The 27,069-nt window shown below is 44.0% G+C and overlaps 1 protein-coding gene across 9 annotated transcripts; it reads left to right on the top strand.

The window, feature by feature from the left end:
* The first annotated feature begins 12,124 nt into the window (after positions 1 to 12,124).
* On the top strand, positions 12,125 to 26,727 carry Tmprss5 (transmembrane serine protease 5). 9 transcript variants are annotated; one of them, XM_021732372.3, is made up of 13 exons: positions 12,128 to 12,296; positions 15,036 to 15,168; positions 15,438 to 15,536; positions 16,068 to 16,190; positions 18,118 to 18,253; positions 18,601 to 18,714; positions 20,327 to 20,370; positions 21,025 to 21,187; positions 22,175 to 22,353; positions 23,984 to 24,082; positions 24,547 to 24,689; positions 24,945 to 25,097; positions 26,047 to 26,183. In XM_021732372.3, the coding sequence occupies exons 1-13, from the start codon at positions 12,294 to 12,296 to the stop codon at positions 26,053 to 26,055; spliced, it is 1,398 nt and encodes a 465-aa protein (XP_021588047.1). In that variant the 5' UTR covers positions 12,128 to 12,293; the 3' UTR covers positions 26,056 to 26,183. The 9 variants fall into 9 exon arrangements, with proteins under 9 accessions (XP_021588049.1, XP_021588052.1, XP_021588048.1 ...); XM_021732371.3 differs by having other exon boundaries at positions 18,565 to 18,714; XM_078047031.1 differs by lacking the exon at positions 12,128 to 12,296 and adding an exon at positions 12,555 to 13,176 and having other exon boundaries at positions 18,565 to 18,714.
* Positions 26,728 to 27,069: the final 342 nt, after the last annotated feature.

Genomic DNA, 27,069 nt, shown 5'->3' with positions numbered 1-27,069 from the left:
GTTAGTCATTAAGCATTGATATAAAATGTTAGACAGCTTTTACTGACCTAGAGCAGAAGTTTAGGAATTTATTTTAATCAACCCCATATGATTAATACTTTTTGCTGCTCCTTTGTGTCTTAGTGTTTTGTTCTTGGTCCGTATTCAACTGAGTATTTACTTCATAAGTTTAAGTTTTAAAAATTAATTTTAATTAGGTATATATGACAGCAGAATGCATTTTGTTTCATTGTACATAATTACAGCACAACTTTTCATTTCTTTGGTTGTACATGATGTAGCGTTGCCCCATATGTGCAGTTATACATGTACCTAGGGTAATGATGTCCATCTCATTCTACCATCTTTCCTGGTATACCATATCCCTTCCCTAACCCTCCCTCCCTTTTACCCAAAGTTTCCTCCATTTTTTCCATACTTCACCCTCCATTGTGGATCAGCATCCACTTATCAAAGAGAACATTTGGCCTTTGATTTTTTGGACTTGGCTTACTTCTCTTAATAAATTTAAGATTTTAGGCAAAAAATTGACTGGTTCCCAAAGTAAATTGCTTTTAAACAAAGTAAAAAACTGCTTTAAATAATAAGAAATTGGCAGGGGTGGGGAGATAATTTATAGTATGTAATTATAAACTTTACATTTTATCTCTGAGCCTGCGAAATAGTCCAGAAACAATGGATGGTTCTTTGTAGGTTTAGAAATTATTTCCTAGAATGCAGCTTGGGTTCTTTGTTGTCTGAATATTTGCACAAGGGAAGTGTTGTACTCGCTTCTGGGAATGCTTGCTTCTGCATGGAGAAGAGAGTGCCACTTGTTTGTCCTTCTCTCTCTTGCTGCCATGCTGTGGTTACAGGGAGATTGTGGCACAGGGATAGAAAGAGGCTATTTTTTTTTGTTTTGAGGATTATGGTGTACAAGTTGCTGGTCAAGTTCTCAAATATATCTATACAAACTAAAGCCATTAATTCTGAATTTGGGGCATTTGGAGCAAAGTTTTGAGGTAGGTTGGCAGTTAAGTTGTATCTTGAAGCATCAATAGTTTTCTAATTAAAGAAACATGAGGGAAGAACATTCTAGGCTGAGAGCATGGCCCAAAGATGTGGGAGTAGGTGGTCTACTTGAAGATACACTAGGGCTTTAATAGTAGTTGCAAAATAGGACACAGAGAAGAAAGTATATAGTGAAACATGAACCCAAAAGGATTAGTTTTGGGATTGGATCCAATACCAAACTTTGGCACATTGGATAATTAGCTTGAAGAATTTGAGTTTGATCCTCAATAGCAATAGAGAGTCAGTGAAGGTTTATATAAAAAAAAAGAGTGGCTTGGTTTGACTTGTGTTTAAGGAGGAAAACTGGTAGCCACATGAAGGACAATAGCATGGGAGATAGAAGGGAAGTCTAAGGTTGTGTAGAAGGTCAGGGATGACAAGATTTTGATCTAAGGGCTGGGGATGTAACTCAGTTGTAGAGCACTTGCCTAGCATGAGTTCAATCCCCAGCATCACCAGAAAAAACATAAAATAAAAATAAAAAAAAGGGGTTAGGGAGGGAATAAAACCAATTGGCATCTACATGTGTTGATTGATTCAACAGACCTTTACTGAGCACTAACACATGCCATACATTGTGCAGTTGAGGTTATAAAGATGAAAACCTATTCTGGTCTCTACTCTTAAGGCTCTGCCCCCAGCTGAAGAATAGACACAGATCAGCCCTCACCATGTACCATGATGTGGTACTTGCTCTACCGAAGGTGATCTGTAGTGCAGGGGCTGCCTGGGTCATTTGGGAACTTTTAACCTAGGTCTAAAAAATGGTGGCAAGCTGATCAAGTCTTTGGGTCACTTATTAAAAATGGTTGCTTTGGGGATGAAGACCAATCTTTACTGTGGTTCTAAAGGCTCTGCCTGACCTGGCCCTACATTCCTCCATCCTCTATTCAGGTCATCTCTTTTTTGCATTCCTGCTCCAAGTTCTTTCAGTTCCTTGAAGGCACCACACTCTCTTTTGCCACTCTGTTGCTTTTGTCTGGCATGCACTCTATCCTCCCAGATCCCAGCTGAATGCTTTTCTTGGGGAAATCTTTCCTGAGTCCTGAGACTCAGTCACATCTGTGGTACATGATGTCAGTATACTGCCTCTCTTTCATGGTACTTCATCAGAAATACAAATTTGCATTTTACATGGTCCTTTGATTTATGCATGTCTCCTTCTAGATAGTCAACTCTTTGGAGGAGGAATTTTATCTGACTTTGTTCACCACTTTGTCCTCAGTGTTTGCACAGCATCTGCCCATCATATATCCTTAATAAATATTTATTGATTTGAAGTGACTGATTCAAATCATTAAAGAGGGAAAGGCATTTCAAGAATAGGGAACAGTGTGAGCAAAGGTGCTATGGTTTATTCTGGGACTGTTCTAGGTATAAAAGTGGCTGAATGTGGAAGGGGGCTAAAGGGGAAGGAAAAAATGAATCTAGAGAAGTATGTTGGATAAACTTGGAAAGAACTTCTGTGCCATGCTAACACCACCATGTTCTTCACCTATCATCAGAAAATGTAGTTGAATTTTTGGCTACACTAAACTGTCTGTGACTCTTTGAGGGCAGAGGTTCTGCCTGTCTTGTTTATTTACATTAGTGAATCTAGAACAGTATCTGGTAGGGACCAATAAACTCTTTCTGTATGAATGAATGAGAAGATGGAGAATGCTTTTGTTGTGGAAACTATGGGGAGAATCATGGAGATTTTTAAATGTATTTAAGATTGCTCTTGGAGCTGTTACTTTGTAAGCAAGGTGCCAAAAAAGAAAGGGTTTGCTTTCATTTATTTTATTCTTTCATATTGATGGTTGAAATTCTGGATTTTCTTGAAAGGGATGATGGTACAGATTGATTAGAATGTAATAGACTAGTGGTAGGAGATCAGTTGGGTAGTTATAGTAATCGTGGGGAAGATGCTAATGGACAGGAAGGATGGTGACAGACTCTAAGAGGGGGTAAATTTGAGAGCTATCCAATTTGAGTTACTGGATGGAAGGTGAGGACACAGAAGCAGACGAACATGACACCAAGATATTAATAATTTCTAGTTGTCAAGGTGTATTATCACTAAAGAAAAGGGAGAGAATAAACAAACAAACATATTCCTGAACACCCTCCCCACTCCTTCTGTTCCCCAAAACCTAGCCAAGTTAAGGGAACAATGAGCAATTCTGGGCCAGAAATATATAATCTTGGAAGGCACTGGTTTTCTTTCTTTTCTTTGGTACCAGAAATTGAACCAGGTGTGCTTAATTACTGAGCCACATCCTCAGCCTTTTAAAGTATTTTATAGACAGGATCTTGCTAAGTTGCTTGGGCCTTGCTAAATTGCTGAGGCTGGCTTTGAATTCATGATCCTCCTGCCTCAGTCTCCCGAGTCACTGGGATTACAGGTGTGCACCACCGTACCCAGCAGGACATTGGCTTTCTTTTATGCACATTGCAAATGAGGGCAAGTTGGTGTCATCTGTGGAAAGCTACTTTCTTGCATGTACACAGAACAGTTAGTTGCTCCTTGGGATGCTGTCAGACAAGTAAATTAAGCAAGCTAATGCTGATGATGTCACTGTTTCAGCAGCCTAACTTATAAAACCTCTCTGAGTTGGGATGGTACGGAACTGAGGGCACTGTGGAAAGGATACATGTCACTTGTTGAGCCATCACTGGACAAACATGTGAGGGAGAGGCGGTGCTGCTTGGCAGGCACCATGAGGGACAGAAGTGCAATCAGCCTGTCACCACTGAACTCTTAGTATTCTTGGAGCAGTCACTGATCTCAGTATCTCTCTCTCTTTATTTTTTATTTTTTTTAACATTTATTTTTCAGTTTTAGGTGAACACAATATCTTTATTTTATTTTTATGTGGTGCCGAGAATTGAACCCAGTGCCTCACGCATGCTAGGCAAGCCTGCTACCACTTGAGCCACATACCCAGCTCCCCTCTCTCTCTTTTTAAAAATATTTTAGTTGTAGATGGACACAATACCTTTAATTAATTAATTTACTTATTTTTATATGGTGCTAAGGATTGAACCCAGTGCCTCACACCTGCTAGGCAAGGACTCTACCACTGAGCTACAACCCCAGCTCTGTCACTGATCTCTTGTAAGTTTTCCTCAGCAAACCATATGTCTTTCCTGTGTTGTCTCTGGGCACTTTCTTTGGCCTGTCTGCAATATATCCCACTGCCCTGCTACAATAGAGCTATGAACTAGACCCCAAGAAAAGCTAAAGTTTTTGCCAATGAGTGTTTTGGGGAAGAGAAAGGATGGACAGGGGAGGAAGTTTGAGTGAGCTCTTCTAGGCACTTCAGAGCCCTTCTGAAGAGGTTATCATTCTTCACACTTAGGTAGTCCCTACTCAACTTTGGTCAGAATAATGAGGAAGAAGAGAGTGCCAACCCCTAGATTTAAGCATAGGAACTTTTACTATGAACTGCTCCCAGCAGCAGGGTTTCAGTGTAGTCACTGTATCGACATTGTAGAACTCGGCTCTACCTCAACCCACATGGTCTATTTCTCCAACCTCCCCTCTCAGGTCATTCCCACTGGTATGCATATTTGTCTCCACAACTGGGTAATAAACTCTTAAAAGCAGCGACTGAAATGTATTCATTTCTGCCAAGTTATTAATCTAATTCTTGAGAGTAGAAAGTTGGCAGTACCTTGTTTTAATCATTATTTTGTAGTCTTCAGTGACCTCTTTCCACTTTCATTGTTCAGATTAATAGAGATTAGAATCTATATAACAATGGCTTTGAGTTATCCTTATCAGAATTCAAGGAGATTTGTAAAGCTACTCCTGGAATGATTATGCCATAGCTAGCCTGATGGCAGTAGGTGGCCAAAATCAGGGACTGGGTTTGGGAGAATACTGGCTGCCAAGTATAAAAGTGGCCTGAGCCCTTCCTCTTAAGCCAGCCTTCTTGAGGGATAATCTAGCTGAAAGGGGCAGAAGAGGACTGAACAGGACAAGAACTAAGCTATTATGCCCAAGAGTCAGCAGATTCACATGGTCAGGGGCCTGGGCCAACTCTGGATGAACAGGAGGATGGCAAGGGGAGGCCAAGCAAGACAGTTCTGATCACCTTCAGTCAGGTACAGAGGTGAGCTGCATCAAGCATCACATCATCAGTTTGGAGCAGAGAGATTTTTTTTGTTTTTTATTTTTCTTCCCCCAAAACTTATTTTCCTGACTTAAAAACAACTGAACTTTATTTTCTCACTGTTCTGAAGTCTGGAAGTCAAGATTATGGTATTAGCAGAGTTGATTTCATTCTAGGACATCTCTTCTGTTTACATATGGCCTTCTCCCTGGTTCAAATTTTCTCTTCTTATAAGGACATCCACTATATTGGATTAGGCCTCACCCTAAAGTCTTTATTTTAACTAAATGAACTCTTAAAAGAATTTTATCTCTGGCTGGGATTGTGGCTCAGTGGTAGAGCGCTTTCCTAGCATGTGTGAGATGCTGGGTTTGATCCTCAGCACCACATAAAAATAAATAAATAAAATAAAGGTATTGTGTCCAACTACAATTAAAAAAATATATTTAAAAAAAAAAGAATTTTATCTTCCCAAATAGCTATATTCTAATATACTGGATGTTAGGGCTTCAATATATGAATTTGGAAAGGCACATTTCATCTTATAACAATACCATAGAATGCTTCTAAGACAATAATAGCTTGCATCCTCTAGCTGCCTAGCTATTTTTTCTTCAGTTCTAATTGGCAAGAACTTAGTTTTATAATACATTTTATTATATTATACATACATTTATTTGTTGTTATTTAATAGTGGCAGATGTAATAGTGGCAATAATTTAATAGTGGCAAATGTAACTCACCTCCTTTTCGTATTTACAGATTGTACCCAGAGTACATACTAAGAGCTCTCACCTCAAGGTCCCTAGAGGACCCGTACAGGTAATGGTGTCACTAATAATGACCAGGTAGAAACTGTGACTATTTTGTGTGCGAGGTATTACATAAGAAAATTATAAACTGAGACTTTATGATAATTATCAGAGATGGACACCTATTTGGGAACAGAGACCTTTTTTGTTTTTCTTTTATTTTTGTATTTTTATTAGTGTATTGTAATTATACATAATGATGGGGTTCATTGTTATATTTGTACATGTACACAATGTAACAATATAATTTGGCCAATATTACCCAGTATTTCTCTTTTCCCTTCTCTGGTCTTTTTCCTCTAATCTACTGATCTCCCTTCAATGTTCATGAGATTTCCAACTTCCTCACCCTGTTACCCATAACCTTTCTTTTCCTTTTTCTAAGCAGAAAGGTTTTTGATGCTAAACAGAAATTTTTCTAATATATTCTACCTGGGCACCATCCAGGTCATCGTAGAAAGGGGGCAGGCCCTCACACTCATAGATTGCTGGTGGGACTGCAAATTGATGTAGCCAATATGGAAAGCAGTATGGAAATTCCTTAAAAAACTTGGAATGGAACCATCATTTGACCTAGCTGTCCCACTCCTTGGTCTATATCCAAAGGACTTAAAATTAGCATACTACAAGGACATCAATGTCTATAGCAGCACAGTTCACAATAGCCAAACTATGGAACAAACCTAAATGCCCTTCAATAGATGAATGGACAAAAAACTATGGTATATATACACAGTGGAATATCATGCAGCAATAAAAGAGAATAAAATTATGGCATTTGCAGGTAAATGGATGGAGTTAGAGAATATCATGCTAAGTGAAGTAAACCAATTCCCAAGAACCCAAAACTGAAAGTTTTCTCTGATAAGTGGATGTTAATCCATAATGGGGGGGTGATATGGGATGACTGGAGGAACTTTGGATTGGCCAAAGTGGGGGCAGGAGGCAGCATGGGGATGGGAAAGATGATATAATGAGACAGACATCATTACCCTAGGTGCAAATATGATTGCATGAATGGTGTGACCCTATTTCATGTACAACCAGAGAAGGGAAAAATTGTGCTTCATTTGTGTATGATGAATCTGACAGCATTCTCCTGTCATGCATAACTGATTAGAACAAATACAAAATTAAAAAGAAGGGGGCAGGCTCTCTTAAGAATATGCAGGATTTCCCAATATTTGGGCTTCATCAGGTAGAGATTCTATTGATTGATTCTCTCTTCCCCATGTATGAGCCTTATTTTCTTCTTCGTTTGTATATCTTATAATTTCTTGTTGAAAACTGGGTTTTAAATAATGTAGTATAGCAACTCTGAATGTCAGATTCTTCCCTTTCCCTGTGGTTTGTTGTTACTGCTGTTGCTCATTTATTTAGTGACTTTCAAAACGAATCCTGTGAAATCTGTATTCTTTGTCCTGTATGGTTCCTGAAGTCTCAACTTAATGCAGGTACTGACTGAACAGAGAATGTCCTCACGCTTGGAACTAATAAGTTTCCCAGTCTTTGTAGAGAGGCTCTATATGTATGTTGGTGCATGCCTTCAGCATTCACACAGGAAGTTTACTACTTCACTTTAGCCTTCCTATTCATCTCCAGGTGAGACAAAGGTGATAATTTAGGACCTTACGTCTTTCTTGCACATGTACATACCACTGGGCATGTGTAAAATCCTATGCAAATGTTATGGTTTGGGTATGAGTTGTTCCTCCAAACTTCTTGTGTTAATGTGGGAGTGTTCAGAAGGGAAATTATTGAATTGGGAGGCCTAATCAGTCCTAATCAGTCCACCCAAAGTTGAATGGATATAGTGGTAACTATAGGCAGGTGGGCATGACTGGAGGAGGTGGGTCAATGTGGGTCCAGCCTCAGTGCCCTTTAAGGGTTCATTCTCTGCAGCCTCTTTTCCTTGTTCTTTTGGCTTTCCAGCTGCCATGAACAGAGAAGATCTTTAGCACTATGAGGTCTTATCTCATCTTGAACCTAGAAAAATGGAGTTGGCCCACCATGGACTAAACCTCTGAAACTGAGCCAGAATAAACTTTCCTCCTCTAAGTTATTCTTGTCAAATATTTTCATCATAGCAACGAAAAGCCGACTAACATAGAAATTGGTATCAAGAAATGGAGTCAATGGAAAAGTTTGGAGAGGCAGGTGGGAAAAGCCTGAGAATATTGTAAGCAGAACTTAATGGGTGATTCTTAGAGCTCAGAAGAATGGAATACTGATAGGAATGTGGACTGTGCTCATGAGGTTATAGAAGGAAATAAGGATTCTATTAGGAATTGGACTAGAGGACATTTGTGTTACATTCTGGCAAAGAACTTGTCTTCATTTTGCCATGTCCTGAGATTTTCAGGGAGGCTGAATTTTAAAGTTATTGGCTCATTAATCTGGTGGTGAACATTTTAAGGCAGCACAGTATTCAGTCACTGGTATTGATTTTGTTGTCTTTTAGCCAGATTTACTGTGAGAATTTGGAGAGAAAGAAGATCTGAAGGATTTTAAAAACTTTCAGTTTGTCCAGAATAGGACAAATAGTAATACTAGGGCCATGGTTGTTAAGGAGATCATAGCTACTGAAGTGATGCTAAGTACTTTACACAGAGATAATAAGAAAGATGGCTTGAGGGCATCTCAGGAACTTTCAAGACCACACCCAATTGCAAAGACATGGCCATGAAAGGGAAAATGCTTTTGAGAAGAAAGCCTGGGGACACCCTTCCTGTAGGGGGTAGGAATTTGTTTCACTGTGCTCAACTGTGCAGATACTCAGAGACTGCTGCAGCCATGATTCCAAGGGGTACAGCAACTCTGTGACTTTGGCATCATCCATGTAGCACTGGTTCTGTAGGAATGCTGGATGATGGAGTTGAAGGGGTTATAGATGCTTTCATTGAGGTTTCAAAGGAAGGCCTGGGAGGCCCAGTAAAGTGTAAGCAGGCTTGGAATCCCTGTGGGTTTCCTCTGAGAGAGTGATGCACGAAGTTGTGAAGGTAAAGCCAAGGCTGGAATGAAGACTTCCGAAATTAAGAAATGCCACTAATGTGGACTGTCCACTGAGAAAAGCCATTGGCTGGGAAGAAAGCCAGGATAAAAGAAAACCACAGGCACTGCAACTGGCAAGGTCAAAGGGGTGGGACTGCCCAAGCCCTTTGGAAAGCACATGTCTCTTGCCATGTGTCCTGGCTGTTGTACATAGAGTTATAGGACCTGTGTGCCAAGCTGGGTTTTGGTCTTGCTTTGGTCACATCCCTTCTTTCTATGACTCTATTTCTCCTTTTGGAATGGGAATGTTTACTCTATGCCACTGTATATTGGATATATGTAATCTATTTTTTAATTTTAGAGGGGATCATAATCAAGAGTTTACCTTGAGTTTCAGATGAGACTTTGGACTGTGACTTTTGAGCAATGCTGGAACCATTAACCCTATGGGACTCTTGGAGATGAACTAAGTGCATTTTGAATTGTGAGATGGACACAAGCTCTTGGGGGCCAGGGGTGGAATGTTATGATCTGGATATGTAATGTCCCCCCAAAGTTCCTGTGTTAATGCAAGAATTTTGGAGGTAAAATAATTATATTTTGAGAACTATAACCTAATTAGTCCATCTTTGTTTGAGTTAACTGGGTGATAACTGTAGGAATATGGGGCATGGCTGGAGGAGGTGGGTCACTGGGGGAAGTACTGTGAGGGTTCATCTTCCCTGAAATCCTTTCCTCTCCCTCTCTCTGCTTCCTGGGCCACCATGTCCTGAGCAGCTTCCCTGCAACATGCCCTTCTGCCATAACATGCTGCCTTACCTTGGGCCCAAAGCAATGGAGTTGGCCCACCTTGTATTAAATCTCTTAAACCACCAACCAAATTAAACTTTTTTCTCCTGTAAGCTTTCTTATCAGGTATCTTATTCACAGTGATGAAAAGCTGACTAACACAACATATGGGCTTTCTAGATTCCCAGATATTTATTGGAGCTATTTAAAGCTGCTTATTGGCATCTCCTTCATCAGATTTTTCTTTTGAGTATTTTAGGTTGACTACTGTTTGGCTCAACTATTATCCACTTCCTATGTCAGCTATTAAATCCAATAGTTGTCGCCAATTGTTTTCAACAGGTGCCCTTAGGTAAAACAGCTTTTCAAGTAGGGCAAACACCAAGTCAGCTTAAATAAAGACAGTCTTGCAAATGGGATCTTCCAGGGAACCACTAGATAGGTCAAATTGTGAGAACTCTCTGGAATGAGGTTTTGAAGGATATCTAAGCCTTTTCTACCCATTTTTGTGGCTACCAGATTGCTATTTTCTATCATAATTATGGGATGTTGGTTTTCAAGGCTAATGCAGAATTGAAGTGAAGGGGATGGAATTAGAATAAATTAAAATGTACAAAGCTGACTGTTCTTACCGAGATTATGTTGCCTTTTTTTTTTTTTTTTTTAAATAAACACTTCCCAAATTGCTGTGAGCTTTTGGTTAGTTTCCGGAGTCTTGAAAAAATTGATTCTGACAATTTCTTTGCTAGTTTTTTTCACTGCTTTAATGGAGGAGAGAATTTTCAGAGGTCTTTACTCTGTCATTTTCATTGACATCACCTGAGATATGTTTGAAATGCCCTTTTCTGTGATTGTTTTCTCATTTCTCAAAACTCTGTTCAAATGTCTCCTCCATTGTGAAGCCCTCTGGGCAGAAGATTCAACTATTCCTCTATTCTCCTATACCTCTGTGTTTAGGCCTCGGTAATTTCACTTTTCACAAATAGCAGTTATTTATATCTGTTCCTATCTCTCCTTTTAGCATGCTTGCTCCACGCCTGGGACTATTCATCCCTCATGCCAGGCTCCTTCCTGACACAGTTTGTAGACTGAAGAGCATTGCCCTAGGTGACCTCAGAACCTAACCAGGAGATTTTCAGCAATGGCCACCATTCCTCTCCTACATCTATAGTTCAGAGCTGACCTCCCTCTCTTGTTGTATTGTGTGCAAAGAGCTCTGTGTGCTGGCCATAAGCTCAGAGGACATACTAAGTATATGGAGAACAGAGAGAGCAAAAAGGGAAAATAAAGCCTGTGTGGATGAGTTTCAACAGTGATAATAATAATACTAGACACCAAGATAAGAGCGTTATATTCAATATTCAATATCTTATATAATTCTATCAATGTTGTTAGGTACTATTACCCTAATTTTATAGGTGAGGTCATTAAGGGTAATGGGAGATGAAACGATGAAAGCTTGACTCGGAAGCCCATATTCTTAGCCATTCCATATGAGGGCTCTATGAGAGGAAGATTGAAGGAGAGGAAGCCACACCAGCCTTTCCCTTCCCTGGGATTGTCCCACTTCCTTGTCTAAAGGGATGTGGTTTCCAGGTGTGTTCAGACCAGCCTGGGCTCAGCTGGGATATTTTATATTTTGAAACAAGGTAGCACTGAGGATTCTTATAATGACTGGCTCCTAGGGCAGATAGGGTGGAGAGGCTCCTCTTCCTAGTGTTAAGGTAAGAGATATAGCCCTGAGGAGAAAGATCCCTCATCTTCATCACAATAACTCCATCCTAGGTGTTACAAGAGAAGAGAGTTAAGAGGAAGTTCCTAGGGGAGACAACAGGAGGTTGTCCACACAGGGCCCTGCTGGGGGCCCTGCTAGGGGCCCTGCTAGTTCAGCCCCCGCAACAGAGCTGCTAGAGGAGGCACTTTCCACCAGCCAAGAGAGGAGGAGAGAGAGGTTGGAGCAGAGATAGCACATGTGGGTCAATGGCACTGATGTAAGGTGACATCCCCAGACTGCTAGAAAAACCAAACCACACAGAAGCGAGATGTAATCCAGAGGGCTCAGAAACATTTCAACAAATGCTAATATCAGTTGCTCTCAGCAGGACAGTCCTGTCAGCAGGAAGGGGGAATTGTGTTAGCATGCATGGGGCACACTTTTTGGCACAAGGGACCTGGTTGCTAAGCAACAGTAGTTGGCCTCCCCTCCTCCCCATAACCTTTTTCTCTGTTTCTGAGCTTCCAGTTAGCAGATGGGAGGGGCTGGGGCTGCCCAGCCCAGCCCAGCCCTTGGCCCCCTTCCCTACAACAAGGGATCTATTCATGGGTCCTGAGCAGAGCTTATTGTCTCTCTGGTGCGTATCTCTGTGTGTGTGTGTGTGTGTGTGTGTGTGTGTGTGTAGGGGGGACAAAGGGAAGGGCCATGTGTAAACCAGGGAGACTTCATCCTCCAACCAAGCAGGCTGGGCTATTTAATCAATGCTGACACAAGGACAGGAGCAGAACCCTGCCTAGCAGACCCTGAAGGCTTATATCAGTGCCAGTGACCCACATGGTAAGACTATGTCTCTGTGCCATCCCCTGCCCTGGTCTTTTTCTTTCTTTTTCCTGCCTTTGGGACTCTAGGCTGGTGAAAAGAGCCTGCTTGGGCAGCTCTGGTACAGGGGCTGAGTCCTAGCAAGGGCCCTTTAGGGATAACCCCCTGTTTTCTCCCTAGAAACTGCATTTTATTCTCTTTTCTTGTCCTCCATAGGCCTAGTGAAGTGCTTTGCACATAGGTGATGTTTAGCAAATCATTATTACATTGAACTCTCACTTCCAAAGAGGACTAAGAGGTCCTGTACTATGAAAGACCATGTTTTAAGGCCACTATATAAGCTTGGGTAGGTGGAATTCGAGGTAGGGCAATACCTAAGGTGAGGTTAGTTTGTTCATAGATTGGGTTTAAAGCCTAGCTTAGCTCCCTGGATACTGAAACAAGAGGAAAGGCTGGGCAGGCCCTGAAATTCTTTCTAGAACAGGCCCTGCCTCTCTGCTCTGAGGGACATCAGCTCAAAAGAAGCTCCATAGAAGAATCTAAAACCTCATATGCCCACACTATTGCCTTCTTTGCTTTCTTAGCTTCCTTTTCTAAGCCTGCTGTCCTTTAACCTCATTACCTGTGCCCTGTGAGTGTTATCTCTAAGCATAGAAGGAGTGTGTGTGTGGTAGGGTGCAAACCATGGCCAGTGTTTCTCCTGGAGAAGCAACTGCTTCTGGTGGGAGATCCAGTGTTACAGGTCCTGGCTGTGATTGGTGTAGGGACAGGGAGGTGGACTGGTACCTCATTTCATAGGAAGGTGTTGGACTGCTGGCCCATGTGTGAGCTGAGCTGGTGTGGATGTTCGTGCGTTCCAGGAAATTGTTTTCAGACCATTTGGAGTTAGCTGTCCTGGGTGAGTCTGACAAAGGCCTTCTGTACACTGGTCAGAGGATCAGGAAAGCCAGTTCAATGAACCATAAAGGCAGGAGTAAAGAGGGTTTTAGTGAGAAAAGTGCATTTCATTCAACACATGAAAATCACATCTAGGCCAATGATGTTTTGGAGTCATGTTTCAGGCTGTGAAACAGTGGAAACAACCAATGGAAACAAACTGTGTGTTGACAGAGACAGATCTGCAGGGCAGATATGTCACTCCCACTATAAGGGGTCTTATCTACTCTACTGATAAATTCCTGGAGGAAGGATCTGAAGCTTATATGTGTTCCTTATTCATATTAATATAGTTCACATTTGCATTGTGCTTTATAATTTATAAAGCCATCTCAATCACATTTTCTTGTTTTCCCTTCCTTTCTTTCTTCCTTGTTTCCTCCTGTGTACTTTATCTAAGTTCTCCTTTTGTGCCAAAAGGGGACCAAGAAGTCCTCTTATACACAGGCCCTGAGATACATAGCTGAATGAGGAAGGAAAGAGAAAGAAGCAGCATACAGGGCCACAATAGGTGTGGTAGGAGTTGAAGAAAACTCCTTACTACATTGAGTCCTGAAAGGTTAGTAGGAGTCAGCTTCCTGGGGAAGGGGACAGCAGGTGCAAAGTCTCTGTGGTGTGAGAGTGCCTCAGGGTGCTTGGGAATGGCATGTTTATCAGCATGTCCCTGAGTTGGGCTGTGGAGGGACTTAGTAGGGAAATAAGGAAGGGTGAGATCATAGAAGGACCTATGGAGTTTGGATTGGTCCCAAGGCTGCAAAGATTCAGTGGGTACTTTAAAGATGGGGTCTCTGTGCTTGCTTTGCTTTTTAGAGTAATTTTGCAGGTTACTCTGGCTCTGTAGTATAGAGAATAACAGAGGGAGATAAGATACTAGAGAAAAGAGATTACTCAATAGCAAGTATTACATTCTATAAATGAGAAAATTGAATCTCATTTATTTGGTGACATAGCCGGTGTTTTCCCAGTTCACATAATAGGTTATAGACCTTATTTTGAACTGTCTGTTTTTTTTCCCCCAAGATTTTATGTTTTGTTTCTCTTCTTCATGGCTCAAGAGTCTCAGACACACATATGACTTATTCTGCACTATGCTTTCTTGTGTATCTTGGCATATTCAGTCTTCTTTGCCTGGACTACCAATGCCTATATAGTTCAAGTCCTGTTCATCCATGAGGGACTTTTTCTAGGAAGCCCCTCTTGATTTCATCAGTGTCAGTGGTAGTTTAGTTGAAGTTTTCTTGGGTCACTTAACACATTCCACTTTGTTTTTATGACATCTTTGGGACAGTATTGCAGATATTTTGAGGCAGTGGTGAAGTGGTTCATGCTTACTTATCCTGAACTCCCTACAGTATCCCCCATAGTGACCCGTGCACTTGGGCTAAATAATATTTTCTGAATGAATGAAGGGAAGGGTGGGTATATGTAGGAGAGACTTCTTTCCCTCTGAGATAGAAAGAATGAAGGAAGGTAGGATCTTGAAGCCTGGACTGGGATATTGAGGGACCATCAGCCTTGATGCTCATAGGAGATAAGACCAGGGAGAGGTTAATCAGGAGTGTGGGCTTTGGAGTGACTAAGTCTGAATTCAAGTCTTCACTCTGATACTCAGGCTACGTGAGAGTAAGATGGGTGAAGTTAAGGCCTCAAGGAGTGCAGAGAGGTCCTGCAGGGAACACATAGGGAGACCCCAAGGGAATAAAAGTTTGTAGGCAGCAGCAGGAACACGGTCAAGATTAGAATGTGCACTTGGAGTGGGCTGAGGCTTTTCTCTGCAGACTTTGATGTCAGGATCCTGGGATCTGACAACTATTTCCCCAGAGCCTGATGCTGGATGATCAAGTACCTATGGAGGTTCAGTGTGCAGAGAAGGGCCCAGCACCTGCGATCTCCAGAGCAGAGCCGAGAGACCAGCCACAGCCCAGTAGGCCTGACTGGGGAATGACAGTGAACGGTAATCCTCTTATATTACCTTTCTTCTCCTTGGGTCAACCCTATATGATTGATGGTGAGAGAGTGTCCACTCTTTATCCCCTATTTGCTTTTGCTTTCTGTTTCCCATTGGGGAATTGAGTGGGACCTGGGGCTTCAGGGATCAGGGCATTGCACTTACCCATTCCAGGTTCAGGGAGCTGGGGTGGACTCCTGCTGGAGCTTGGTGTGTGGAGTAAGATTGGCTGGCAGGAGCTGAGAACCCAGAGAGCCCTCTGTCCTCCTCCACAGTCTCCAAGGTGGGGCGCTGGTGCTCTGTACGACGTGGCTGTGTGGTGCTGGGAGCCCTGGGACTGCTGGCTGGTGCAGGTGTCGGCTCATGGCTCCTGGGTCAGTGCTGGGTCTCTTCTGTGGTCTTGAAGGGACAAAGACAGGATCTGGGGGAAAGTGGAAGGGAGAAGCAAGTGTTGAGCAGGCATTATAAGCAAGCAGCTAAGATGAGCACCTTTCTCAACTGCTCTGTATAGACAGTAAGAAGAGAAGGGATGAATGCAACAGAATGGATTTAGGCTCCATGTAGAGAAGAATGTTTAGTCTTACTGTGAGAAGTAGTGTCCTGAGTTACCTGAGAGGATGATTCAGGGCAGCCCTAATCAGGCTTTTTCTAGAAGTCTTTTCCATGAGAAAGAAAGAGACAGAGAAAGACAAAGAGAAAGACAGAGAGACAGAAACAGAGCATTGTGCCTCTCCTCTGAAGATTGGGTAGGGGGCACCTAAAGGCAGGTGGTGGAGAAGGAGTCTCCAGGTCCAGGTCTGCTCTGCAGCAAGAGTGTCTTGTCCTATGCCTTGTCCCCCTCTTTTGGAAATTCCTTCCCTTGCCCCAGCTCTTCTCTGTGACCCTCTTTTTGTTCTTCTCTAAAGTACTGTATCTGTGGCCAGCTGCCTCTCAGCCCATTTCTGGGACCTTGCAGGATGAGGAGATGATGTTGAACTGCTCAGGGGCCAGCAATGAGGAAGTTCTGCTCCCTTCAATTCCCAAAGCAGGTAGGCCACACTCACGAGTGTAAAAGATATTCCCTTTCCTCTCAGCCCAGGGTCCTTTACATCTCTGGGATCCCCCCTCCCAGGAGCAGGAGGACCCAAATGAAGGGCTGTCAGTTCACTGCTATCATTTGCCTTTCCCTCCTCTAATGTGAGGGTGGTGATAGGTCTACCCTTGCAACATTGATCTCTGATTTGGGACTTTTGGACCTCCCTAGGTAGTATTCTGATCTCAGGCGTGGAAGGAGGGATGGAACTTACCATTTGAGGCAGAGTGAGCCAGGGGGAGAAGGGCTAGATATTTGTAGGTAGGAGTTCAGTATGTGACCAGCATGGTTACCTAGGTGTCTAGGGACCTCTCTCCACAGTGTTCCCTGCCCCTTCCCCACCTTCACTTTCCTTCTAGGTAGGAACATGATGCTACCCAGAGGCTGAGGGTTGGAATAAATCATGAAAGGTAGAATAAAGTTGAATTGTTTCTTCTGCTAACTGCATGACCTTGGGTACATTATTTCTTTGAACTTCCATTTCTCTATAAGAAGGAAATAAAAATATTTACTGCAGGCCAGGTATGGTGCACACCTATAATTCTAGTGGTTTGGGAGGCTGAGGTAGAAGGCTCGTGAGTTCAAAGCCAGCCTCAGCAACTTGGCAAGGCCCTGAGCAACTTAGCAGACCCTGAATCAGAATAAAAAAAAAAAGTTGGGGATGTGATCAGTGGTTAGGCACAACTAGGTTCAATCCTCGGTAAGTACTTACACACACACACATACACATATTTATATCTAAAAATATTCATAAAGCTACAAGGAGAACAAGCTAATATATAAAAAGAGCTTAGTTCAGAGCCTGTGCAGTCTGCTTAGGATGCCATAACAAAGTTCCATGGACTGGGTGGCTTAAACCACAATTAATTTTCTTACAGTTCTGCTCAAGATAGGGCAAAGGGGTGAGAGGGAAGGGAAAGGACATGGGGGAGAAAAGAAGGTGGAATGAGATGGACATTATTACCCTAAGTACATGTATGAAGACATGAAGACATGGATGGTGTGAATATACTTTGTATACAACCAGAGATATGAAAAATTGTGCTGTATATGTGTAATACGAATTGTATTGCATTCTGTTGTCATATATAATAAATTAAAATAAAAAATTAAAAAAGAGTTTTCTTATAGTTCTGGAGGCTAGAAGTTCAAATGCAAGGTGTTAAAAATTTGATTTTTAGTAGTAGATGGCTGCCTTCTTACTGTGTCCTCTGGGGACCTTTCTTCTATTTGCTAGGACACAGAGAGAGAAAGTAAGCAACCATATGCTTGCTGTCTCTTTCTGTTCTTAAGAGGACACCAGCCCCATCAGATCAGACACCACCCTGATGACCTCATTTAATTTTAATTACATTCTTCAAGGCCCTATCTCCAATTACAGTCACATTGGGAGTTGGGGCTTCAACACAGGAATCAGGGGTGGGGGGATAGGGTGGGGTACATTTTGGTCCTTAACAGCTTGATAAAAACAGACACTCAATAAGTGATAACTATTATTGTCATGAGGTTTGAAATCTGAAGACCTGGACTTAAGTCCTGTGTCCATCTCTTGCTCATTCTGTGATTTTGGACAAGTTGCTTTACCTCTGTGCCTTATTTCCCTTTGCAGAATTGGAGGGTGGTAATAGTCATTGCATACAGCTACCTTGATGAGTGATGCATGGAGCACCTTCCAAAGCACACAGTTAAACACAAAATGAAAAAATCTCAACAAATAGGGTTATATTATTTTTAGGATTGGCTTGACACATGGGGAACAGGGAGCCTGACATGGGGTGACTTGGATGACCACTGAGGCTTCTTCTTGTCCCACAGAATTCCAGGTCCTCTTCTTCCTGTCCTATCCCTATCCCTGGGATATTGTTTTCATGCTGTGGTTTCAGTGTCTTTCAGAATAAATAGTGGAGACTTCTTGCTGGAAGTGAAGGTGAGAGCCCGTCCAGCCTGGCTCCTGGTCTGCCATGAGGGCTGGAACCCTGCCCTGGGTATGAGGATCTGCCAGAGCCTTGGGCATCTCAGGTAACAAGAGCAGGATTGGGAGCCTGGGGAGGTGGAGGGCTACCTGGAGTTGGACACCTCCATTTTCCTGTCACCATCAAAGCACTCAGCAAATAGCAAGTGGTCTTTCTGATCATCTTCTAGCCTCTGGGCATGATGGTGCCCCAGCTATTTCTCTCCTTTGAGTACTGCTGCTTTTCTTCTGTTTTCTTTTAGCCTCACAGCTTTTTAACAAACATAACTCTCAGGAGAAATCACTGTCTTAGTCATTACACTAGTTGAGTGTCTGTGCATATTCTAGTTGTGATTAACCAGTATCTTTCCCACTGCAGTTTAAAGCTCATTTCCTCCCATTCTGTTCTGCCAAGACTCATTCACCATAAGGGAGTCAACCTGTCTGACACCATGCTCAACAGCTCCCAGAAGTTTGCTCGGCTCTCTCCTAGTCTGGAGGGCTTCCTGAAGGAAGTGTGGCAGCTCAGGTAGGGCTTCTGAGGTTAGGTGAGTGGGGCCCTTTACTTCCTGGTGGGAAGTCCAGAAAAATCTTCTTTCAGGGGAGACGGTGGTGAGGTCATTGGCAGTATAAGGAGGAGAGCAGAGGAATGTTTCCCAGTCAGAAATTACAAACCCAGTTCACATGGGTCCTGCTCATCACAGTGGCCGTATGTTATTTGTCTCTCATAAGAAATGAAGGGATGGTTGTTGTTATCTCAGGACTTGGAATGTTGCTCTTATCCCCTTTTACTGAGTCTCAGTGAGGTTAAAAAGTCTTGTCCAAGGTCTCATAACCGATAAATAGGTAGGCCAAGTCTTGAAACTAGGCCTCTCTCTAAGCTGAGTGATCTCTCAACGCTGCCACATTATATTTATATAACTCTGGAATCTTTTGGAGAAAGATAGTCAAGTGGTTCTAGTTAAGAGCTGCTTGGGGCCTCAAGTATGTCCAAGAAAAGAGGCTTGGGAATGGAGCAGGCTCTTCCCTAAACCCTCAGGGTGGGTTGGTGTGATTGGGCACAAGCTGAGAGGACTTTGCCCCTGCCTGGGCTTCCGCAAGCTGCCTAGAAATTTCCTAGGTTGGAGGGGTGGGTTCCCTTTCACTGCTCTGAAGCCTTCTCATCCTTGCCCTGCTTCTCATCATTGTGCTTTGGGGCCCCTTCTGCCTAGCTCCTTCCCAAGGAGTCATCCCCAGGAATATACTGGAGGTAGAAGGCCCTGACCAAGTCTTTGTCTTAGATTCCTGAATGGTCAAGTGGATGTGGGAATGGGACTGATTCCTCCAGGAGAGCAGATGGGTGGCTGTAGGTTTGGAAAATTAGAATCTAAGAAGACCAGGCCTTGGGCTGCAGGAGGAAAGAGATGAGTAAGGAAAGAAATGAGCATTGGATCAAAAAGGAATTGAGGCTTATCCTAAGAGAGACAGATGCTGGGTGTGATGGTGCACACCTGTAATCCCACTTGGGAGCTGAGACAGGAGGATCGAGAGTTCAAAGCCAGCCTCAGCAACTTAGCAAGGCCCTAAGCAACTCAGTGAGGATAAAATACAAAATAGGGCTGGTGATATGGCTCAGTGGTTGAGTGCCCCTGAGTTCAGGCCCTGGTACCCCCCATACACACTCCCCCCCACCCCAAAGAGAGAAGCAAGAAAGAGGAGAGCAAAAATACAAATATGCAGACCTGGGACAGAAAACAGTGAACCTGGAAAGGAGCACAGGGAAAAAGGCTCTATTCACTCATCCACTCAATATCCATTCATTTACCCACTGAATATGTGTTTATTCAGGGCCGTTTAGTGGAAACAGCTGGATTTTCTCATCTATAAATAACCACATTTGTAAATTTGAGCCCCGACCAAATGGATCCTTAAGGACCTTGAAAGCTTTCTGTTACCCTCTGGAAGACCTGGCCTACTATGTGCTGCTGTCCTGAGAACTGCTTACGAGGTGTTTGGGTGGAGGCAGGAAGAGAAGGGTGGTATTCTTCAGGCCTTCTACATGACAGCCCTAAGAACTGTTTACCACCCCCCCACCTCCATGCCTGGGGCATGTGTGGCCTCAGGTTGGCCCTGTCCAACTTCTTGCTGGTGCCTTTTTGCAGGGACAACTGTACTTCTGGTCAAGTTGTTTCCCTCAAATGCTCTGGTAAGTCATGTCCTGGACCTAGGAAAATGGGTGAGAGAAAGGAGTTTCCCTGCTCTGCTGAGTATGGAGTATGGAAGAGCCTTATGGAGAGGCTCAGTTGGGTCTGAGTGGTCCTTGCCCATGTGCTCATCCATATGCTGGGCTCCTTCTCGCAGGTGAAGTCTGCCCAAACAAAGCCCCTTTAGTTCTCTGTTATGTCCCCAAACAGGCACGGTGCTGGCTAATCATGTTTCTATTTCACTACTCCACTCTATTTTGGCCTCCGGCATTCACTGCCCCTTTCTTCTGAAGAACCTGAAAGGTGGAATTGCTATTGGCTGCTGAGAAATTTGTTAGTAGTTTCAGGAGACTAAGGGTGGGTAGTGAATTAGGGTCCAAATGGGAAACAGTCTGAGTCCTTTCACCTCTCTTCCCATCCATCTATCCACATATCCATTGGACTTCCACACATTCATCCATACTTTGACCTCTACTGTGGAATTGACATAAGGGCTCCATAGATCCCATGAACACCATCCCTTCTCTCAGAAAGCCCACAGATGGGTAATTAACATTCCTATCTTCCTGTTAGGACCAGGAATAATAAATGAGCTGTTCACACTGGCTCTCAGGCACTTGGCTTTCTCTTTCTGTCTTACCCTTCTCTGTTGGCAGAGTGCGGCACAAGGCCTCTGGCTTCCCGGATAGTTGGTGGGCATGCTGTAGCTCTTGGGCGCTGGCCATGGCAGGCCAGTGTGACCCTTGGCTCCCGACACACATGTGGGGGTTCTGTACTGGCGCCCCACTGGGTGATGACTGCTGCGCACTGCATACACAGGCAAGTCTTGGGGGCTGATGGGGAGGTGAGGATCTCAGTTACCTTTTCTGTTTGTCCTGTATAAAGTGTCCCTGTACAATTGCTGCCTCCAGGTGTCCATTCTAAGTGTGCAAGGGTGGTATTCTCCCTGTCAGTGTCAAATTCAGCTCTGCAAAAACAACAGTAGTCAAAGACTGGTTCTTTAAATTCACACAGTTTTTAAGTTTCTAAGATGCTTTTGCATTTATTGCACTCTGCTTCTTAATGTTTATCACCACTGTAATTAAATCGTCTTTTCATGTAATTACTAATTGAATGTCTTTCTCCACCTTTTAGATTGAAAGCTCCAGGAGAGCAGGGACTCTTGGTCTCATTGGTCTAAGAATCTAAAAAGACTCTTGGTCTAAAAATCCCTTTGTAGATTTATCCACTACTGTGTCCTCAGTGACTAGAACATTCCCTGGAATATAATAGATGCTTAATCAATATTAGTTGGAGGGATGAACAAATGAATGATGAATGGATGAGTTCTTTGAGTCTCTTCTCTTGGTGGCAGGCAAGTCAGAGAGTATAAACTTAATTTTATGAGGAAAATGTTGCTAGGGAGGGAAGAACCTCCCTCAGGTCACACACAGTGTGACAGGTCTGAGGGAAGTTTTTTGATTTAGGTTAGAGTTTTCATATCTTATAAGGCCTTCCAACATTAAGCCTGAAGGGTGATTATACAGGAGAGAGGGAGTGATTGGTGGTTGCAGATGACCTGTAGTATCTTGTTTCTCTGTCCATCAGTCATTAAGCACCTGTTAGGCACCTACTGCATGTCCACTGTCTTGTCAGCTGCTAGGGTGATAATAAGAGGCATGATCCTTGGGTCCCAGGAACTTGGAGATTTGTGACAGTGGTCCCCTCTAATGACCTCTCTGGCCAACTTCCTCCACTCACTACCTTACTTATGTCTACCTTCTGTAACTCTTCCTTCCATGGGCTCAGCATGGTCCCTTTGTGCAGTTTCAGGTTGTTCCGCCTGTCCAGCTGGCGGGTTCATGCAGGACTGGTCAGCCATAGCACCATTAAGCCACACCAGGGGGCTATGGTGGAGAAAATCATCTCCCACCCCCTCTACAGTGCTCAAAGTCATGACTATGATGTTGCCCTTCTGCGTCTTCGGATACCACTCAACTTCTCAGGTGAGAGACCCTGGCCCTGGGACTAGCAGGCTAGGAATGTAGTGAGAGAGGAACAGGGACTGGGTGGCAGGAGAGGCTAGCTGATTTCTAGGGTATCCTCCTAGCACTGTAAACTAAAAAGTACACCATTCACTTTGGATCATAGTGACTTTTACAGTCTCTTAGACCTGAAGTTGTACCAATTCTTGAACAGGCTCTTTTGGGGACAAAAATTCAGGCCCTCTTCATAGAAGGTTATGCTGATTGAATTTGCTTTGACGTCCCAAGCAGGGTTTCACAGCTGCCTCATTCAACAATAGACTGCTCTACCCCTGTTCCCAGACTGGTCCAAAGTCCCAACCATTTTGTGAAATGTTGGAGTTAAAGAAATTTACTTCTCCAAATATCCTTTCTCTCAGTCTTTGTAACAAACCTGGCAAGTAGATGAAATGTATATACAGACAAGGACATTGATGCTCAGGGAAGGAAGTGATTTTTTTAAGGTCGTGTGACAAACTTCTGCCTCCAAAGCCAGAACTCCTCTTGCCAAAGCACCTGCCATAGAAGGGTGAGCCCAGGCTGCAGTTGTTCCAGCTGCTATTCCCCTGAACATGCACCTGCATGTGGACACTCTGCTACAAACACACACTTACAGAAAAACACACATGTGTGCACTGGGTTACATGCACAGACACACCTGTGCATTCACACTTTCTCATGCACAGACATGCTTACCCCATCTTTTTGTGTGCACTCACATTCCCACGCTCACTTATGCACACACAAACTTATGCACTCAGCATTCCTCTTTCCCATCACTATCCACTTGGATTTCTCAAACAACAGTGGTTGCTATACGCATTTCACAAATCTTATCACATATGTGTACTATTGCTCAAATAGTTAATGTTTCTAAATTCACTTACATAAATATATTTTAAAGAGAAAACTACCTGATTGGAGAACCTATATAACTATAGTAAATAGGTAGTAACTGTAAAAATATGTACTGTGAAAACAAACTGATATGTAAGTTCTAGGTTGCTGGAGTCCTCTGTAGGGGTTGTTGGGCAAAGGCCTGCTCTCCTCTGTTCAGTGGGAGATTGAAAACATTGAGAGAAGTACAAACTAGCACCAGACAGAGTCTTTCTCGTTGATTCAATAAGAGGTACTGAAAGAGAATTGAAAAGGAAATAGTTCTCTCCCCAAATGAGTGAGTGTTTATGAAATGGCACGTCTATATTCTATCTAAAATCATGTTCGGCTCCACCTATAGGATGTGTCATATACTTTTGGAAATACTTCCTTAGGGATCAGATACCCTAGGGAAAAGCCAAAACTGGGTCCTTGCTAGAAATTTTGTACCCAGGGCCAGAAGGTGTTTCCATTCTCCCTCAGTCCCCAAGTGGAGGTAGAAAGCAAGTGCATTGCCTACCTCTAGAGGGCGCCATGCACAACAGTTTGCACATTGTTTCTTAAAAAGAGTCTCTCCCAGGGTGGGACTGTGCTTGGCCTGGACAGCCCTACATGAAGCCTGGTAGAGGCAAGGCACCAGGACTGTTGAGAAGGGGGATAAGGAGGATCTTTGCCCAGCCTCTGCTGGAGGGAAGCCAAACCTGAATCGAGACCAAGACCTTGTGCCTCTCCACAGAGACTGTGGGCGCTGTGTGCTTGCCAGCTGAGGAACAGCATTTTCCAAGTGGCTCGCAGTGCTGGGTGTCTGGCTGGGGCCACACCGACCCCAGCCATAGTGAGTCAATTCCAAGGGCCCTCAGTGCAAAAGGGGTGGGGTGAGGCATCTTTCTCCAAGGGGAGGCACACCATTTTCCCTGGCCACGTGGCAGTTCCAGCCCTCATTTCCCCTGGCACCACCAGTGGCCAGTCCTGGGGGATCCAGTCTTCCCTGGCTGGGCTTTTCTGGGGAGAAAAAGCAATGATGTTTTCCCTAAGCCCAGAACCTTTTACCCCCTATCCCCTTGTCCCAGGAGTGCCATGGCCTCGGCATTAGGTATATGTGTGAGTTCTCCTCCTCCTCTCCTCATTTCCAGACCCTAAATCTTCTAAACCCCAGCACCCTGTTGTGGTCCACAACTCCTGTCCTTGGCTCCCCTTTTTGAGTCTCCATGCCTCTGGGACTACTAACTCTTTCCCTCTTGCTGCTCTGTCTTCTGGCCTTGCTTGGTGCCCTGCAGCTTTTCTTGGTGTCTCCTGCAGCCTACAGCTCAGACACCCTGCAGGATACAGTGGTGCCCCTGCTCAGCACCCAGCTCTGCAACAGCTCCTGCATATACAGCGGGGCCCTCACCCCTCGCATGATGTGTGCTGGCTACCTGGACGGGAGGGCTGACGCATGCCAGGTGTGGCCTGTGGTGGAGGGAGGGGACAGGGACCTGCTGCAGCTTGGTCCCTGGTCTGCCTATGTTGGTAGCATGAGACAGAATCTAGGAGGAATGCTCATGCTAAGGGATTATGGAGGGGGAGGCCAGCAGGTATCCTAGCAGGACGCAGGAAGGCCTGGGAAGGAGACCCTATTCTTCATGGGGATCTGGTTCTCCTCTACCAGGAAGGTCTGATTGTCTGTTTCTCTGTGTCTCCATGCCTGGATACCTCAGGGGGACAGCGGAGGGCCCTTAGTTTGCCCAGATGGGGGCAAGTGGCACCTCGTGGGTGTGGTCAGCTGGGGACGTGGTTGTGCAGAGCCCAATCACCCAGGTGTCTACGCCAAGGTGGCTGAGTTCCTGGACTGGATCCACAAAACTGTGCAAGTGAGTGTGGGGGCAGTGATGGAGTGTGAGGCTTCTAAAGGACCTGCCCCTGGACACTGTGAATCTCACCCCTAAGCCTTGGCCCTGCTGAGGAAAGGAGGGGGACTAGGGGATGTTCTCCAGAATGTAAGGAAGAAGTAGTGATGTTTATAACATGGAATCCATTGGATTTCTATTAATTTAAGCATTAACTGGGTAAGAATAGACTTGAGTTTGCAACCTAGGTCTGCCCTTTCCTGGGTGACCTTTGGCAAGTTCCTACCCTTGGTGAAACTCAGTGTCTTGGTCATAGCCATCCTGGCTATGTTATATGCTACTCTGATGATTAAGCGGGATGAGACCTGTCAATGCCTGTATAGTGGTAGGCTTAGGGTAAGTGATCCAGAGTATTATTAATGTAGTTATAAGTTATTGTTATTCATCCCTAGTCCCTAAATCAGTTATAAGTGACTGCATTGCCTATACTATGGAGAAACTCAAGACTTAGCTGAATTTCTAATTAACCTAATTAAACTCTTGCGTGACACTAGGCTTCATCTATTCACTGAGGGGGCCATGTTCAATAGTGTATTTCAAAGCATAGTATTTGTGTTAAGTACAATGGCAAGGGTGTGATAATGGAAAGCATCTTTCTCTGAGGTTAGGCATAGAAGCAGGTGATAGATAATACATTTTAGAGTGTCAGGGGATGTATGGATCCATCCTCTCATTCAAAACTTCCAAAATTTCTAGAGCCCCAGATATTTTTAGTCTCCTATGATAGAAGTGGAAATCAAGGTTCTGAATTGTCAAGTGATTTACTAAGATAAAAGTCACTTGGCTAGTGTGTGGTGGAGCATGCTGGGAATCCAGCCTATTCCTCTTTTGGTTCAGGACTCCCTGTGCTAAGTCCCATTGTTTGATGCAATTTCATGCACATTGGTGTCATGTCTCCTGTGCTCTTTGGCAGGTCCACTAGCTGGAGAAGAAGCAGCCTCCATGGATGGATGCAGGAGTGAATCTCCTACCACTGTACACATGACCATCACCACCACAGGCCAGCAGCTGGGCCACCCGGCATCTCCCCTCAGACCCGGATTTCTAGTCCCTCTTTCTCATCAAAGCAGCTCCAAGACAGGAGAGAGGCTGGAGTTGGGTTGGGAATGATGTGGGGAGCTGGGGGCTGAGGAGGTTACGGTGAGAGATAGAAGAAGCTACTGGAAGCAGTTGGGGGCCTGTCCTTTTGCCCTGTCCTGGGGAGGATTCTCAGGGGTTCTCCTAGTCCTGCCTTCTCCCTGTGCCCTCAGGTGGGCTAAGTGCCTCCCTAGAGGAGTGCCTAGCTCAGGAGCTCCTGGGAAGAGAAGATCAAAGCTGGATAGCCCAGTATAAGCCCATGGGAATCAGGATCCTTCCCCCTCCCCTGTTGTCTCACCTGTTCTTATCTAGCTCTGGCAGGTCCTGCATGGGGCAGAGACACTGTAAAACAAGGAGGTTGGAACTGGAAAATAGCGTATGGTTTTAAAATGACAGTCTGTGAACTGGTTCAAAGAGTTATGTTATTAAATTGAAGTTATGTTTGGCCCTTGGTCTGGGTTTTCCCCAGCCCCCTGATTTGTAAATTATGGGATAGAAATACAGTTTTGCTCTCATATATTTTCTTTACTTCCTTCTTTCCTCCTCCTCTTTCTCTTCTTCCTCCTCCTCCTCCTTCTCCTTCTCCTTCTTTCTTTCTCCCCTTCCCCCTACCGCCCACCCTCTCTCTTTGTACTGGGTTGTATCCAGGGGCACTTTACCATGGAGATACATTCCCAGTCCTTTTTATTTTAAATTTTGAGACAGGGTTTCACTAAATTGTCCAGGCTGGCCTTGAACTTGTACCTCCTGTCTTAGCCTCCTGAGTCACTGATATTACAGATGTGTGCCACTATGCTGGGCTCATACATGGTTTCTGAAGCTTTGGTATTGACTTCTGTTCATCTACTCCAGAATTTTG

The sequence above is a fragment of the Ictidomys tridecemlineatus genome, chromosome 4 (assembly GCF_052094955.1).
Source record: "Ictidomys tridecemlineatus isolate mIctTri1 chromosome 4, mIctTri1.hap1, whole genome shotgun sequence".
NCBI classification, from domain to species: domain Eukaryota; kingdom Metazoa; phylum Chordata; class Mammalia; order Rodentia; family Sciuridae; genus Ictidomys; species Ictidomys tridecemlineatus.
This window is presented reverse-complemented; position numbering and strand designations above follow the sequence as displayed.